General features: G+C 45.7%; 1 protein-coding gene across 1 annotated transcript; it reads right to left on the bottom strand.

The window, feature by feature from the left end:
• Positions 1–26: 26 nt before the first annotated feature.
• On the bottom strand, positions 27–10,559 carry Pka-C3 (Protein kinase, cAMP-dependent, catalytic subunit 3). Its single transcript, XM_033469787.2, has 5 exons — positions 8,453–10,559; positions 2,704–2,866; positions 2,005–2,268; positions 1,264–1,594; positions 27–673 (listed from the first exon to the last, which is right to left on the bottom strand). The coding sequence occupies exons 1-5, from the start codon at positions 8,541–8,543 to the stop codon at positions 527–529; spliced, it is 996 nt and encodes a 331-aa protein (XP_033325678.1). The 5' UTR covers positions 8,544–10,559; the 3' UTR covers positions 27–526.
• Between the last annotated feature and the right edge of the window lie 3,523 nt (positions 10,560–14,082).

The raw sequence follows: 14,082 nt of genomic DNA, 5'->3' as shown, positions 1-14,082 counted from the left end.
GACGTATTGTACATGGAACGACAGGCTTGACATTGGAAAAAAGTGCACGGTTTAATTATTAACAATCTGTATCACATGTACACGTTTGTAACAATGCTAGACACGCGTGTCTTATAAAATTATATTATATGTATATTTATAAATTTCTATATCTGTTAACACTCTCTTTGTCGCTTAAGCATTAGAAAGAAACATTTCACGTATCAAACGTCTCCATCGAGATAGAACCCTGTTCTGTCCTCCTATCCGTCACGCTCCTGCTTCAACGTTTATTTACAGTGTCTCAACAATTAGAAAGAGAAAACAACGGAGGTGACTACGCTACGCACCACGTACAAATAAATAACGCAGAACGAAATACAAAAGGACTATGTACAAATTAGAACGTAGAACCGATCGGCGCGACCGCTATTTTGTACAGACTGCTATCGACGATCTCGAAGTGTCCGAGATTCGCAGCGTTTCGAACGGATGGTCTGCGTTTTCGAAAAATATTGTCCGCGTTTCGAACTGATCGATCCAGGACTCAGAAATCTTGAAACAGTGCTAATTGGTCCGGTGGTAATGGAGGCTGCGATCGCCAGTCGGTTTCTGGGTAGTCGTCGAAACAGCTTGGATCCCCTGGAGCCTTTACTCGGGGTCTTATCGGGGGGTTTAGGGCCCTTTGTGGTACCTGTTGACATTATCAGTTCCGATTAAAATATTACACTTTATTGGAAATACAATAGAATTGTAAATTCTGTGCCAAAATCTCTGGATTGTTATTTACGGGCATTAATGTTAAGAAATGATTTTTTCCCTCCATTTTGTGGATCTGACGACGCACTGCTTTTATAAAGTATCACTTTTCTAGCTTAATATTGGCTTAAACGTAGTTTCAATGGTACTAATTTATTTGTTTGATAATAATTTAGTAAAGTTATCGATTAAGTTAAGATATCGATTTATATCAGACATTTATAGCTCATTATCAGGTCGACTAATTAAAAGTCTTACTTCTTAGTGAATTAGATGCATAAATATGCATATAAAACGCTCCGTGGAGAAGGAGACAAGAAACTACAGTAGAAAAAGTATGCACGTACGAATAAATCATTTCATGCTGAGAAAACGAAACCGAGCTATTTGATAATTAAAAATTCTATTCAATATCCTGAACTTATGTCGACTCATCATCTTACGAATGAAATATTTTTCTAAAGCATGCGGCAGCTGAATAAATTGGAACAAACTCGTTTAATCGCTACAGAACTGATAAATTACCAATGGCCACTCGACCAGCTTGAACCACCGATGCCTTTTCACATCATCGGCACCCTGTCTCATGTTCCCCAGCCTTTTGGTCCTATCCGCGACCAGAAGCTTCTTGATAAGGTCCTTGGCAATCGGATCCATGTGCTTCGGCCACTCTATCCTGCCGCTCAATATCTTCTCGTAGATGCCAAATGGATTGTCATCGAAAAATGGCGGGAACCCAGCCAACATCTCGTAGATGAGGACCCCGAGTGCCCACCAATCCACAGCCTTGTTGTGTCCTTTGCTCTGGATGATCTCCGGCGCCAAATACTCGGGCGTCCCGCACAGCGTCCACGTTCTGCAAAGACGACAATTCATGAGAACAATTATCATCATTCCCATCATAATGAGACAGGATACTTGCTTATCTTTCACGGTTATCGGCACTCCCTCCGTGCAATTAAATACTCGCGGAGCGACTAACGATGGAACGATACGTCCGAACGCGACATTTCGAGGAGATACGATCGACGATACGTCCTCAGCATTATTATTTCAAGAATGAACGTGTGGCTATCTGCATAGCGTACATTCCGTCTCGAATGTCAAGGCGAACGGTACCGGGTTAAAGAAAATATTGTTTCGCTACGGCACCGTTATTGTCTCGTTGTGTCGCAATAATGCCAACAATGGTAATTTCACCGTGTAGCTGGCGAACGGTAGATAACGGTTCGGTCTTATTATTAAGACGAAGGTGATTCGTTCTACCTGTCGGTGAGCTTCTTCGAGAAGCCGAAGTCGGTGATTTTTAGGTGGCCTTGGCTGTCCAGGAGGAGGTTCTCGGGCTTCAGATCCCGATAAACGATGTGCTTGCTGTGAAGGTATTCCAAGGCGCAGACGATCTCGGCCGCGTAGAAACAGCTGGTGGGTCCAGAAAATCTGCCGGCTGCCCTCAGGTAGGAGAAAAGTTCGCCGCCGGCCACGAATTCCAGCAGCATGTACACTCTCGCCTCGTCCCTTCCGCTCCACAACCTGAAAACCGATCGAACGCTCGCAAGAAGTCGTTCATGGATCGCGAGCACCGCGCGCGCGCAGACGATTTTTCCGATAGAATCGGTCCGAAACGAAACGATCATCGCCCCGAGACGCGATTTCTTCCCGAAGTGCCGGCGCGATGGGAAACCGTCGACGTCGACGGTTTCTCCACGACCCAACGGCTGCTAATTGGACGGTAAATGACGCAAATCGTTCGCAGGAGATCAGCGGGTATCACTCTCGTCGTTTTTAGTTACGCTTTCTTTTCCACAATTTCTTCGGTTCGACCGAGAAACGCGCCACTTTCTTAATTAGGCGTGCGTAGAACCGATACGTTTCCTCGCTGGTCGCGGGGAAATCTCAACGATTTATTGTCAAGGAATGATTTTCCGCGGAATCGTCGGAGAAAGGAGGATAAAAGGGGGCACGTACATGTTCACGATGAAGGGATGATTTACTTCTTTCAGTACTGTGATCTCGTTTCGGACGTGCTCCACTTGTTTCAGCCTGATCACGTCCACCATCGAGAGGATCTTCAGGGCTAACGGGGTGCCTTGGTGCCTGCACAGGACCACTCTGCCGAAAGTACCGGTCCCTGAAAGGTGCCACGTTATTCATTTCACTATTCCGAACGGAAACAATTCGAACGATCAGCCATCGTGGTTAGATTTCTTCCAATTACGCATCCAATCTTTATCACATATTTTTGATCCTACTACTTTTTCATGGTCATTGCTGATCTTCTTATCGAACCGAATATAAAGTTCGTATTATAAACAGCTAATAATTAATACGTTAGCTATAACATTTTCAAGGTTATTAATAGACGGCAGATTTTTATGTAAAATAAAGATTCTACGCACTAATTATACGATACTGGAGCTGTATTGATATTGATTTCGTTCTTTATTAATTATGATCAATTGAAAATGATGCGTTAGTGCTTTTAAATTCCGTAAGCGTCTTCATTCTTACAGATCCACAGTCCACTTATGAATGCCAATCAGGACTGCGTATCTTGCCACGCGAGGCGACATTAGTAATTGGTTCAGTAGCTGACAACACATTAGCAAAGTAGAACTAATTAACCTTCCGCATGATAAACGACGCGATGCAGTCGTTATTTTCCAGGTTTCGAAGTCACAAAAGTGTTCAATTTATCAAGAGTGTATCATATTTACATGGCATCGGTGTTCGACGCATTCGTTTAAAACTTAAGCGACTGAAAGCGTTTAAAACGTTAAGCGATGCGTTAGCAAGCTATCAATATAGCACATCAAACGTTAGAAAATACTAAAGCAAATGTATTCGGCACGGTAATACCGTCTGAACGTAGTCGCTTTTACGGCATTTCTCTTTCGCGGATAAACAAAAATATTGGAAAAAAACGACAACAATCCTCGACCAAGCTGAACTCTTCTTTCCCCGGTGATTGAACGAAACGTCGGAACCTTCTCCCCTAAGCAGAGCTTATCATAAAATAAATAGACTGCATCGCGTCTAATTAACTCGATCGAGAGCGACCCGGAGCGATTACCAGTTGATATCCAAGGCTTCCGATCACGCAACGATCGTCTCCTCGGCGAGTCAAGTGCAAATTGTTCCGGCGTGACGCGTCCGCGAGGAAAGGGGATACACGCGTATCGCAGATCGCTCGGCGCGATCTTTAATTATCGCCGCTCTCTCCGCCGGCGCGATCTCTGCCTGCTCTGTTTAATGCACTTTTCCCACGAACGCAGGTGACTCGGGGGGCCCGCCGGTCCCTGCTCGTCGTACCGCGACCAATTAAGGGGGCCCGCGGGTCCGCGTTCGGCGCCGCGCCGCGCCGCCCGAATTAACCGGCAAATTGCTCCGGTTGCGACGCGTTTAATCAGGAACGCGACACGTCGTCGTGAGCGACGGTCTCTGTCGCTCACAGTGCCGGCATTATGATTCCCGGCAGAAATTGGCAGCGGCCGAATCGGGAGGGAAATCGCGCGCGTCAGCGCCGCTCGACGCTTCCCAGACGATCGTGGAACAGGTGTCAATGATAAAACCGAGCAGGGCCCGTTTCCGGGCTGAAACTGTTTTAAAACCGTTCCGCTGGTCGGCCGAAATTTGCGTAATTGCTGCAACCGACTTCGTTTACGAGCCCCTCAAGGTCCCAGAGACGTCGTCGCTGCTATGGGAGCAACGATTTCTCCCCTGTTAACGGTACCATTATCGTTAAACTGTCACGACGCGACCATTCTTTCGAAACGCTGCGGGGAAACAGTAATTACAAGGCATTCTACGACGACTTTTTAATTGGGCGTAATTGGCGGACTGTCAACGACGATCTTTGACGGATCAAGATCAGCTGGTCGTCCTACACTTCGACACGTTTCTCACGGAATTCGGAATGAATGCACTCCGGATTAATTGCAACGGTCGTGAACGATCTTACCTTAGTCTTGTGAACAATGTTTCCGTTACTGTAATGCCTAATAACTGAGAATACGGTAAATTCTTCCTAATTGACCCTCGGTTTGGAAACAAAAATCGATAATTTGGGAAGAGAAGGTACGATTATTCGAGCTTTGCGGCTCGTTCTTCTAGCTGTTGACAATCGGTAACTATAAAAACGAGCCTCAAGGCTCGATCGATCGTATATTCTCTACCCAAATTGTCCATTTTTGTGTACAAGTTAAGGACCAATTAGGGACAATCTAAAATTCTCGATTATTAAGCATTGCATTAACGAAATTTACTGTATTAAGTTTTTATGACCACGGTCTCGAAGTGTTTACACAACTGCATTTCGGTCAATTTTTGCAGAGCTTTTGGACGCGTTCCAGCGTCACATTTCGTTGCGTGACGAAACAACGTATTAAGGAAAGAACTTGGCATTAATTTGATCGGCGAGTCGCCGAGGAAAGAATTAAGTCGGAGAAGATTATTAAGACGTTCATCCGATACAGGCAGTTCATTCATCCCTTCTTTGCTCGAATTTCGTGCACGCAGGCCAGACGCTTCCGAGTTTTTCTCCACGCTCGGACACACGAGAGGATTTTGGTGAGCGTCCAAGACTTGTTTTACGTCTCGCGGAGCGCTGGCAGCACATCTGTCCTGATCGATCTCCGCTACCGTGCTGTTTTACGATCGGAATCAAGCTAAGCGCGATCGTCGTAAACGAAACGATAAAGGACCGATGTTCGCCGGCGAGAGATTTATTTTGCCATCGCTCGTGAGCGCCGATTATACGCCGATTAACGGGAGCTTGGATCGTGTCGGAGCTCGCGCGGAAATCGGGACGTTCCCGAAAACATCGTAGAGACCCGTTAATAACTCTTCTGGTCCGTCGTGTTTCTTTTTCTCTTTCGCTGTTCGACGAGCGACGTCGAACCGCGCGGCGGTGCTCGCGGCGTCAACGTTTGCATTCCCATTGGTGCCGGTCATATAAATAATTATTTCGCAAGAGGCCTTGGAATGTTTGAAAAACCACCAACGGAACACCTGCAGTTTACTGATCGAGAGTCTCGTGTAACTCTGACTTAACGAGCAGTTAAATATACACTCGGTGGCCTCTCACTCTCCAGTGGCCCACTTCCCCGCTTCGAGGGTAGTTCGCCTCTCGGCTCGTCTCTCTGACATTTTCCTCGGGCGAGGAGATCACGCCGTGGGAAACGTTAATTCCACCGAATTAACGTCTTCTCTCTGGCACGATCGAGAAGCTCCTCCAACTTTTGACCAGTTCGCAATTCGTACACGTCCGATCAATTTTATTATCGGCGATCGTGCATTGAATCCAACTTTCGTTCTCACCAAACGTTAACGCCTGTGCCAGATTTTCTGATTTTCAATCAATTATTTCACCGCAGCCACTTCTGAGCTTAATAAATTCTCTCCATAAAACACAATTACGGCAGGTCGCTTTAATTTTCGGAGGCTAAACGTGCTTAATTTAGCGATCGGATGTCTAAATTCGGATTCAAAGAAAAACATTGACTCGTTTATGCTTGGGGGATATTTTTAACCAGATTTTTAAATGTTCTATTGGATTTATAATTTATTGGTAGCCAGTTTAGATTATTAATCTAATAAACAGTAAAAGAAGTGATCTGAAAGAAGTGGGTTCAAAAATAGGTGAAGAGAAATTGATACGTAACGATTTGAATAGATCAAATCGTGGCTATCGTAAAATCGTCGAAAGCATTGTAAGGATCAATATTCATACCGTGTTTATTTTTAATCAGATTTTTAAATGTACCATTGAAATTATAATTTTTTGGTAGCCAGTTTAAATTATTAATCTAATAAACAGTAAAAGAAGTGATCTGAAAGAAGTGGGTTCAAAAATAGGTGAAAAGAAATTGATACGTAACGATTTGAATAGATCAAATCGTGGCTATCGTGAAATCGTCGAAAGCATTGTAAGGATCAATATTCATACCGTGTTTATTTTTAGCCAGATTTTTAAATGTACCATTGAAATTATAATTTTTTGGTAGCCGGTTTAAATTATTAATCTAATAAACAGTAAAAGAAGTGATTTGAAAGAAGTGGGTTCAAAAATAGGTGAAAAGAAATTGATACGTAACGATTTGAATAGATCAAATCGTGGCTATCGTGAAATCGTCGAAGGCATTGTAAGGATCAATATTTAAGTCCATAAGAGCTCATAAAGGATATTTATGTTCGTAATATTTTTACATGAGCACAATGAAAGGGACAACGATAATATACGCTTGTATTCCCTTTCAAGGTTTGTACCAGTTAATTCGCTCAATTCGAAAACAATTTCTAAGGCAATTACACCCGTGCAGCCTGTACTCCGCAGCGGACTGTCTAATTAACTTTTCCTTTAAAATCATCGCGACCCATATACGCGTCGCTTGTCAATGCGCCCATCCTCCGACGTGAAAGTCTCTGAATAATCGTAATCCTGAGCGAAATTTAATCGACTGCTGTTTATAATGAACCTTCCTACTTGGGGCTCGTCGATCACACCGATCTCCGCGGTAAAACCAATCGAGATAAGGAAAATAAATATTCCCGATGCTCTGATCGCGAAGCTACATGACACAGCCTAAAGACAAATACTACAGTGATCACGACGTGTTATCCTAACTATTCTTGATAGTGCCGCAAATTGAACTGTGATTATCTCTTGTATGGATAATCAAATCGCATGAACAGTTCTCAAGCTTCGATCTTTGACTCCTTGACTCATATTGCAATATTGAGTCAGACATACAAGGAAGATTTCGAACAGTACCTAATAAATATTAGCATTAATAGTTTTTTTGAAATTTGAATAAAATCTTATAACACTTTAAACATTGCTACGACGTAGGCGTAGAATAAATATAAATTGTATCTTGCTTGTAGGTAATCATTAATAATTACAAAGTTCGAATCATCATAGTTATGACAGAAAACATGATAGGTAAGACGTTCGGATTTCTTACCAATACTGAAAATGCAAATAGACATCGAAGTGACATTTTCAGAAGAACGTGAGAAATTCTCGAGTAGCTGGGCACCCAGCTGTCTAGAGCAGCGTTATCCACGAAGAATACTAAGAAGACCGCACGATGGTTAATGTATGCAGTGAATACAGTGTCTAGAGGCAAACAATAAATACAAATGTCACCCTTCTTCCCGCAAAATCGGTAACGACGATAAAACTTCCGATCAACCGCAGTCAAGGGTTTAAGACTTCTTGTTTGTTATGAAAATATAAATCGATGCGATAGAGCGGAGCTCCGTTTATACGAGCTCCATTTATTGACTCTATTAAATAAATTCTAGCAGTGTCTGGTTGACTGAACTCTATCCCGAACCGAATTATACGAACGTGGTCTCCTATTAAACGAACTAAAAATCATAGTCAACGATGGGAGCACAGGTGTCCAATTAAAGAACCACCTGGCGAACCAACTTGCCTCTCGATCGGTTAACACAAACGCAGTTCCGATGTTAAAAAAATGGATACCGAAAGAGACTCCGTGACATTTCGAGGAGAAGATGAACGGTCGTCGCAGAGAACATGGTGGTTAGTTAGCCAGCTGTCTACACAAGGGTTATGCACGAAGAACGGCAAGCTTATTGGTCGAAAACGGCTAAAGACCGTACAAGGGTAAACACGCGTGCAGCGAATAGAAAGTCGGGTCATCGAACATGGAGAATCGGCGGTAATCGGCAGGTGGAGGGTGCTCACCTATGGTCTTGATGATCTCGAGATCGTCGACGTCGTACCGCGTCGAGTCCTCCTGCGATCCCTCCTCGTCGGACGTGGTGTCTCCCGACATAGTTTACGAAGAGCACTGGCGAAGAGCGGAGCGGACAGCCGCGGGCGCGCGCGCGGAGAAAGTTTCTGATTTATTTCCCTCGGCCCGCCGAGACACGTGGAAAGAAAGGAAGGCCCCGGTTCAACGATCCACTCGCGGCTGTATTCTTAGCCCGTGTACCGGCGGGACGACCTCATATCTGGCTGCTCGCGACCTTTCCGACGCGTACCGTGTGCTTCCTCTGGTTGGTCCGCAGGCGGACCCGGTTCCCGAGCCGAGCCCGCGCCAAGATAGAACCGGAAATGGCCGCGAAAACCCCGGTGACCCGGTCCGCCGTCGAACTGGAACACTCTCTTCGGCTCTTCCGGGGTGCGGCGAGGCTAACTACGCGATGTGGCAACGACAGCACGTTCGTCGTGCACCGCCGCGCTGTCGACGACCCTCCTGTTCACCGACCGGCGGAAACGTGTGCGCGGTTTTCACAAGTGTCATTCGATGCGTGGAACCGGGAACGATGCAGGCGGCAGGCTTTCCTGCTTTCCACGACGAACAACGTGCCCGGTATTCGAGCCGTTGTTTGTTGATCTAGATCGGAGCGCACGTGCTGCGCCGTGTAACGTGTCTTCGGACCGGCGATTATGCAGCATCGCAGCCGGTCATCCTCGATGCAGATCGCGGAATAAGGAGACCGCCGTGTATCCTGCCTTTTAAGGCGCACTACGCGTTTCCTGGCCAGCTGCTGCCTCTGGCAGATACGCCGGGAGGATCTCTCGATCGGTCGATCGACACTGTCGCGACGACTACCGACGCCGGAGGATCGCAGGAGACTCGTCTCGATCGCGCCGGTTCGGGTGTCCTGGATCTGCGATGATCCTGAGTGTCCTCTGTCACATGATCTCTCGTCCGGTTGGGTTCGAATGCCAAGCAGAACTAAACTGGTCACCGAGGGGTCTCAAAAGGCTGTCTATCCTTCTCTCGTCCCCTCCTCTCTTTCCCTTGACCCCTCCATCCCTTTTCACCGCGGTTTCACTCCCACCTAACGCTGTCTCTCGCGCTCTCCTTCTATCTCTCTCTTTCTCTCTCTTCCTCTATCCCGCTCTCGACTCTCTCGGATCCGCGTTTCACCGCGCCTCGCTTCCTCGCGAGACCGAGGAGAACTCTGACCGAGCGTGTAACTCGAGGTCCCGAGCTCCGAGCGACCGGGAGTGTGATTTATAGCGCGGCGATCGCGGAAGATTCGCGCGTAGCTCGCTGATTTAAAAATACGGGGAACCGTCGACGGCGACGTCGCCGGGCGTCGGTAACCCGTCAGACAACCGAGCGAAGGCTGCTCGAGATTCGCCCTCGGCCCCGAATTCGATTTCGTGAATCAGCGACGCGATGACGCCGCCCGCAATTTTTACACCCGCTCGCGATGCTTGTGGGTGGATCGCTTTAACTCGATCGAGACGGGGGTCGCGAGATCGCTCCGTGGGAGAGACACACACACGTGGCCCTCGCCTGCCAACAACAGAAATAGTGATGATTCGCGGAACCCGCGGGAGGATTAGAACCCGACTCGTCTAATTCCCGTAGCGAGGAGAACCGAGTCAGCGGCCGGTCGCCGACGGGAGTCGCGAAGTGGTCGAGGATCATCGGCGGATCCGTCGAAATTCAGAGTATTTTTGAATCTGGCCCCCGTCCAGATGCATTTCCCTGTCGACGAACGACGACGACGTGACGGGCACACCTATCGGACACCGGCTCCAGCCTCCTGATCTTTCTGCTCCCTAGACCTTTCGTTCGGACCATTCATTCCTGATAGAAATCACTATTGCACTCGCGCACATTCTCTCATTTGGTCGTCTGTTTCATTTCTGTGAAGACTGCCGATGCCCAGCCACCTTGGTATCCTCGTTTGTACGGGATATTTCAATTTGTCAACGACAACGGCGTTAATGTAGACATATTTGTAGTCAATGTTACTAAATTTAAGACATGGAAATATAGTAATACATGTTTTTGTTTCTGTTATTGTGAAAATTGGCGTTTACTCCTATATATAAACAAATTAAATTAAATTGAATTGAATTGAATTGTATTGGATTGGTTTGGATTTAATTGAATTGAACTAAATTGAATTGTATTAAATTGAATTGAATTCAATTATATTTGTTATTACACTGCAGATCTTTATGTAAACTGAACTTGTGGTTTTCATAAACCACTTTATTCAAGTAGATCCAATCTTGTCATTATCACAAAGGTGGATAGCGAATCTATATGCAAAATAGAAATTGTAAAAGTCGACTAAAAATGTATTTCCTCCGATAAAAAAATTTAGTAAGCTGAAAATAACGTAGTAGTATTATTAACATCTCCAACTGTTTTCATTGTTCCCGATTGCACTTGTCCATTTCTCTCATAAATGCATCAAATCCGCCGTCTATTAATAACTTTAACAAGCCAGACACGATGTAGTAGTATCCGTGAGTCGGTGTCTGTTCATCAGTCATCGAAATTTCTGGTTGAAAATATAGGCGGGCATAGTTTAGAATCTATATTAAATATTCTGAGAAATAGAAATTCCCGCAGAGTCACTTAATAATGTCAATTCTATGCTAGACGAGCAAAAGAATAAAAATGATAGTTATACCGTTTAGTAACTGTTGAATATGTACTATTTTCCTGCACGCTTCATAAATTCCATTAAGTAAAACCATATTAAAAATAAATCCGTTAAAATGAACGATTGAAAAAAACAAAACAACAGGATGTCGATCGTTTCATCTGGATACGAATCGAACGATCAGTGTTAACGTTATCCCGTGGGGCTTTAATACGTGTCCGGCACGCACGATATCTCTAATTCTTCCTTTTCAGCGTCGATTTAAATGGTCGGGGTCGTCATCTCCTCGATCTTGGACCGTGTCGGGGAACCTTGATGCTGGACCCGGGATCTTGTATTTCGCTTTGCGAATATCGTGCAACAGCTATAAATAACGATGATGCTCGTACTTTAATATTTACGTTTCTAATAATAATGGCACCAGCGCGCGGACCGTATTATCGGCAGCCCGCGGGATATCGCGATCGCCGCTCGTCAATCCGTTCTGTTTCCGCAATTATTATTTCGATTAGATCGTGTGGCTCGTCCGCGAGACAAACGGCTCGTTCGACGTAATCGACGTCGACGGTATTATTGTGTACAGGGGACGTCGTTTCGACTCGGTCTCGTCTTCGCAGCGGTCGGTCATTAGCAGCCAAAATGAAAATAATAGCTTCCGGCAGGCCGTTTCGTACACACACGACCGTTGCCAAGATCGAAACTCGAAGTTACGCAGGCACAACTGGACGCGGTTCCTGAAATTTTGGCTGTTTTCTTTGAGATCGGGCCGCCTATAGTTTCGAGTAGGTCACGAATCGTTGCGATTCTGATAAACAATTCGCGATGCTGACAATTCTACGTAACGGTTTCAAGGAACGCACGAACGAACGTCGTAGTTCGTATAAAAGTATGAAATGCGCTAGCATTGCGCATACTCGACTATGCTATATGTATATGTTTATTAGAAACTAATCGGCATTGGCCAGAAATGAAACGAACTTTTGGGACGGCTTGCTATAAAATTGTGAAAGAACGCGCTAAGTGCTGAAATTCGAACCGAATAGTGTTCACTAAATCAGAGCAATTCGACCGGAATGTTACAATTTATCATGGTGAATTTTGACTCTTATGGATGTGTTGCGTGAAATGTGAACGACATGTTGCAAGAAATATGAATTTACGAATCTAGTAAAAAAATTCGTGTTATCCGTGCGCGATATCGACGGGAAGCCGACCAAGGGAGAATAACCTTGACGAAGTTCCAATGAAAAATCTTCGGTCCGAAGATCGCGCGACATAATGTTATCCGATTTAGTCGCGAGAAAGTCGCAATTTCTCGGAGCGTTCCACTTTTTGCGCCTGAAAATAGTCGCTTCGTCCCGGCTAGCCTTTATTTCCGCAGCGGATGCTACCGCGAACTCGTAATTCGTCATAAAGTTAATCGGCGGGAAGAGACAGCGACGTAGCATGGCTAATGAGACGGTCGTAACGGCTCGAATAAATAAAGATCTACATTACACGGCTTGGTCGCCTGTGCCGCTCGATCCTTTACAACTGTCCGATCTCCCCGCTGGCTGCTCGATCCTTTTCTACGACCCGATCTTTACCGCCGCGGCGGGACGAAGCGGTTGCAGCCATATTTCAGCCGGACCGATTCAGCGATATCTTTTTTCGCTACGCGCCAGACGCGTCCGACACTCGTAATACCCTGTCCACTCGGAAGTCGTTGATATATTTACCGAGGCGGCCTCCGATTTCGCTCGGTACGTCAATATTTATCCGCTTCGAGATTAACTCTAGAAAGAGCCTGGGTGGGGGCACGCGTCTCGAGACCACAGGCACCGGCTTGAAAATGTTAAAACTCTAAATATTACATGTATCTCTCCCTCGCGCGTGGAGCCCGCCTCGAAAAAAATTGTTTATCGCCGTTTGTTCGGTATTGGCGTTGAAGAATCGCTCTCGGTTCTCTAGAGATGTTTTACACGAAGAAACCACCGAAAATAGATCGTTACGCGCACAGTTCATTTTTCTTCGTTCATTGCGGTACCGTTTCTTTCGCGGCTGCAACGCGCCCGGAGGCTATTTATTTAAAAAGTAGAAATTCATGTTCATTGAATCTAATGACAGACGGGTATTATTTTATTCCGACTCGTAACGAGTCTGTTCTGCGAAGCGGGAGACGTAACGCATTGCTGCTGACCACAATCGTTTGAGATTAATGATTGAGACGGAACAGTAAAAGCGTCTAGGAACTGCACCGTTATAGTTTCAAGTTCTCAGAATCGGTGGATAATATTCTGCTCGACGACCGTTGATGATCGTTTAGATTCTATTGATCCAAGCTCGAGAGGGTGGAAAGCATGATAGAAAAAATTTTCTTACAATCTTGCTTCACCAAAGACAGATAAGAGCATCTTTCTTCAATAAAATCAGCCAGCAACGTCGCCAGAAGTTGGCAGGAAATTCCTCTTAAAAATTTCAAATCTCTGTTAGATTGTGTTCGACCTTCGAGTGCTTGAAATTGCATCGATCCTGACCGAGTAAAACCGAGCAAATCGCATATCGAATGTTTTCTAATATCTCTTTAGAATCTCAATAGAACAATCGACGCTGCAATCGAAACAAGGTCAGCGCAACAGAGACTCGGCGGAGTCTTCTCCGGCCCCGAAGAAGCGAGATTGTCGCGTAATTTGTGCAAAATGGCCGTGGTCTCTTGTCTCCAGGCCGAGAGGAGTAATACGGTAGCGGGACGAATAATACCCCGCTGTCTCGGCATTGACACTGACGGAAGAGCGTACAATTTGCCCTCGCAGAAACACGGCTCGGCCGTCAAGGACGGTCCGTCGAGGAAGCTGCAAGTTCGAATGACGTCCGTGGTCGCCCACGGCTTCTGGATGCGTATCAAGCGCACGGTTTCAACGCCGGACGCGCGTTTCGGGAGACCCTCGCGTCTCTGGACGATTGTTATTTTCA

Source organism: Megalopta genalis, chromosome 12 (genome assembly GCF_051020955.1).
Source record: "Megalopta genalis isolate 19385.01 chromosome 12, iyMegGena1_principal, whole genome shotgun sequence".
Classification (NCBI taxonomy): domain Eukaryota; kingdom Metazoa; phylum Arthropoda; class Insecta; order Hymenoptera; family Halictidae; genus Megalopta; species Megalopta genalis.
This window is presented reverse-complemented; position numbering and strand designations above follow the sequence as displayed.

What these genes read in the sequence shown, in the direction of transcription:
- Pka-C3 (XM_033469787.2), bottom strand. Translation starts at nt 8,543, where the DNA reads ATGTCGGGAGACACCACGTCCGACGAGGAGGGATCGCAGGAGGACTCG. An exon ending in CATCCCTTCATCGTGAACAT is followed by an intron (nt 2,269 to 2,703) that starts GTACGTGCCCCC and finishes ATCGGTTTTCAG; the next exon opens with GTTGTGGAGCGGAAGGGACG. An exon ending in AGCTGGTCGAGTGGCCATTG is followed by an intron (nt 674 to 1,263) that starts GTAATTTATCAG and finishes TAATGTCAACAG; the next exon opens with GTACCACAAAGGGCCCTAAA.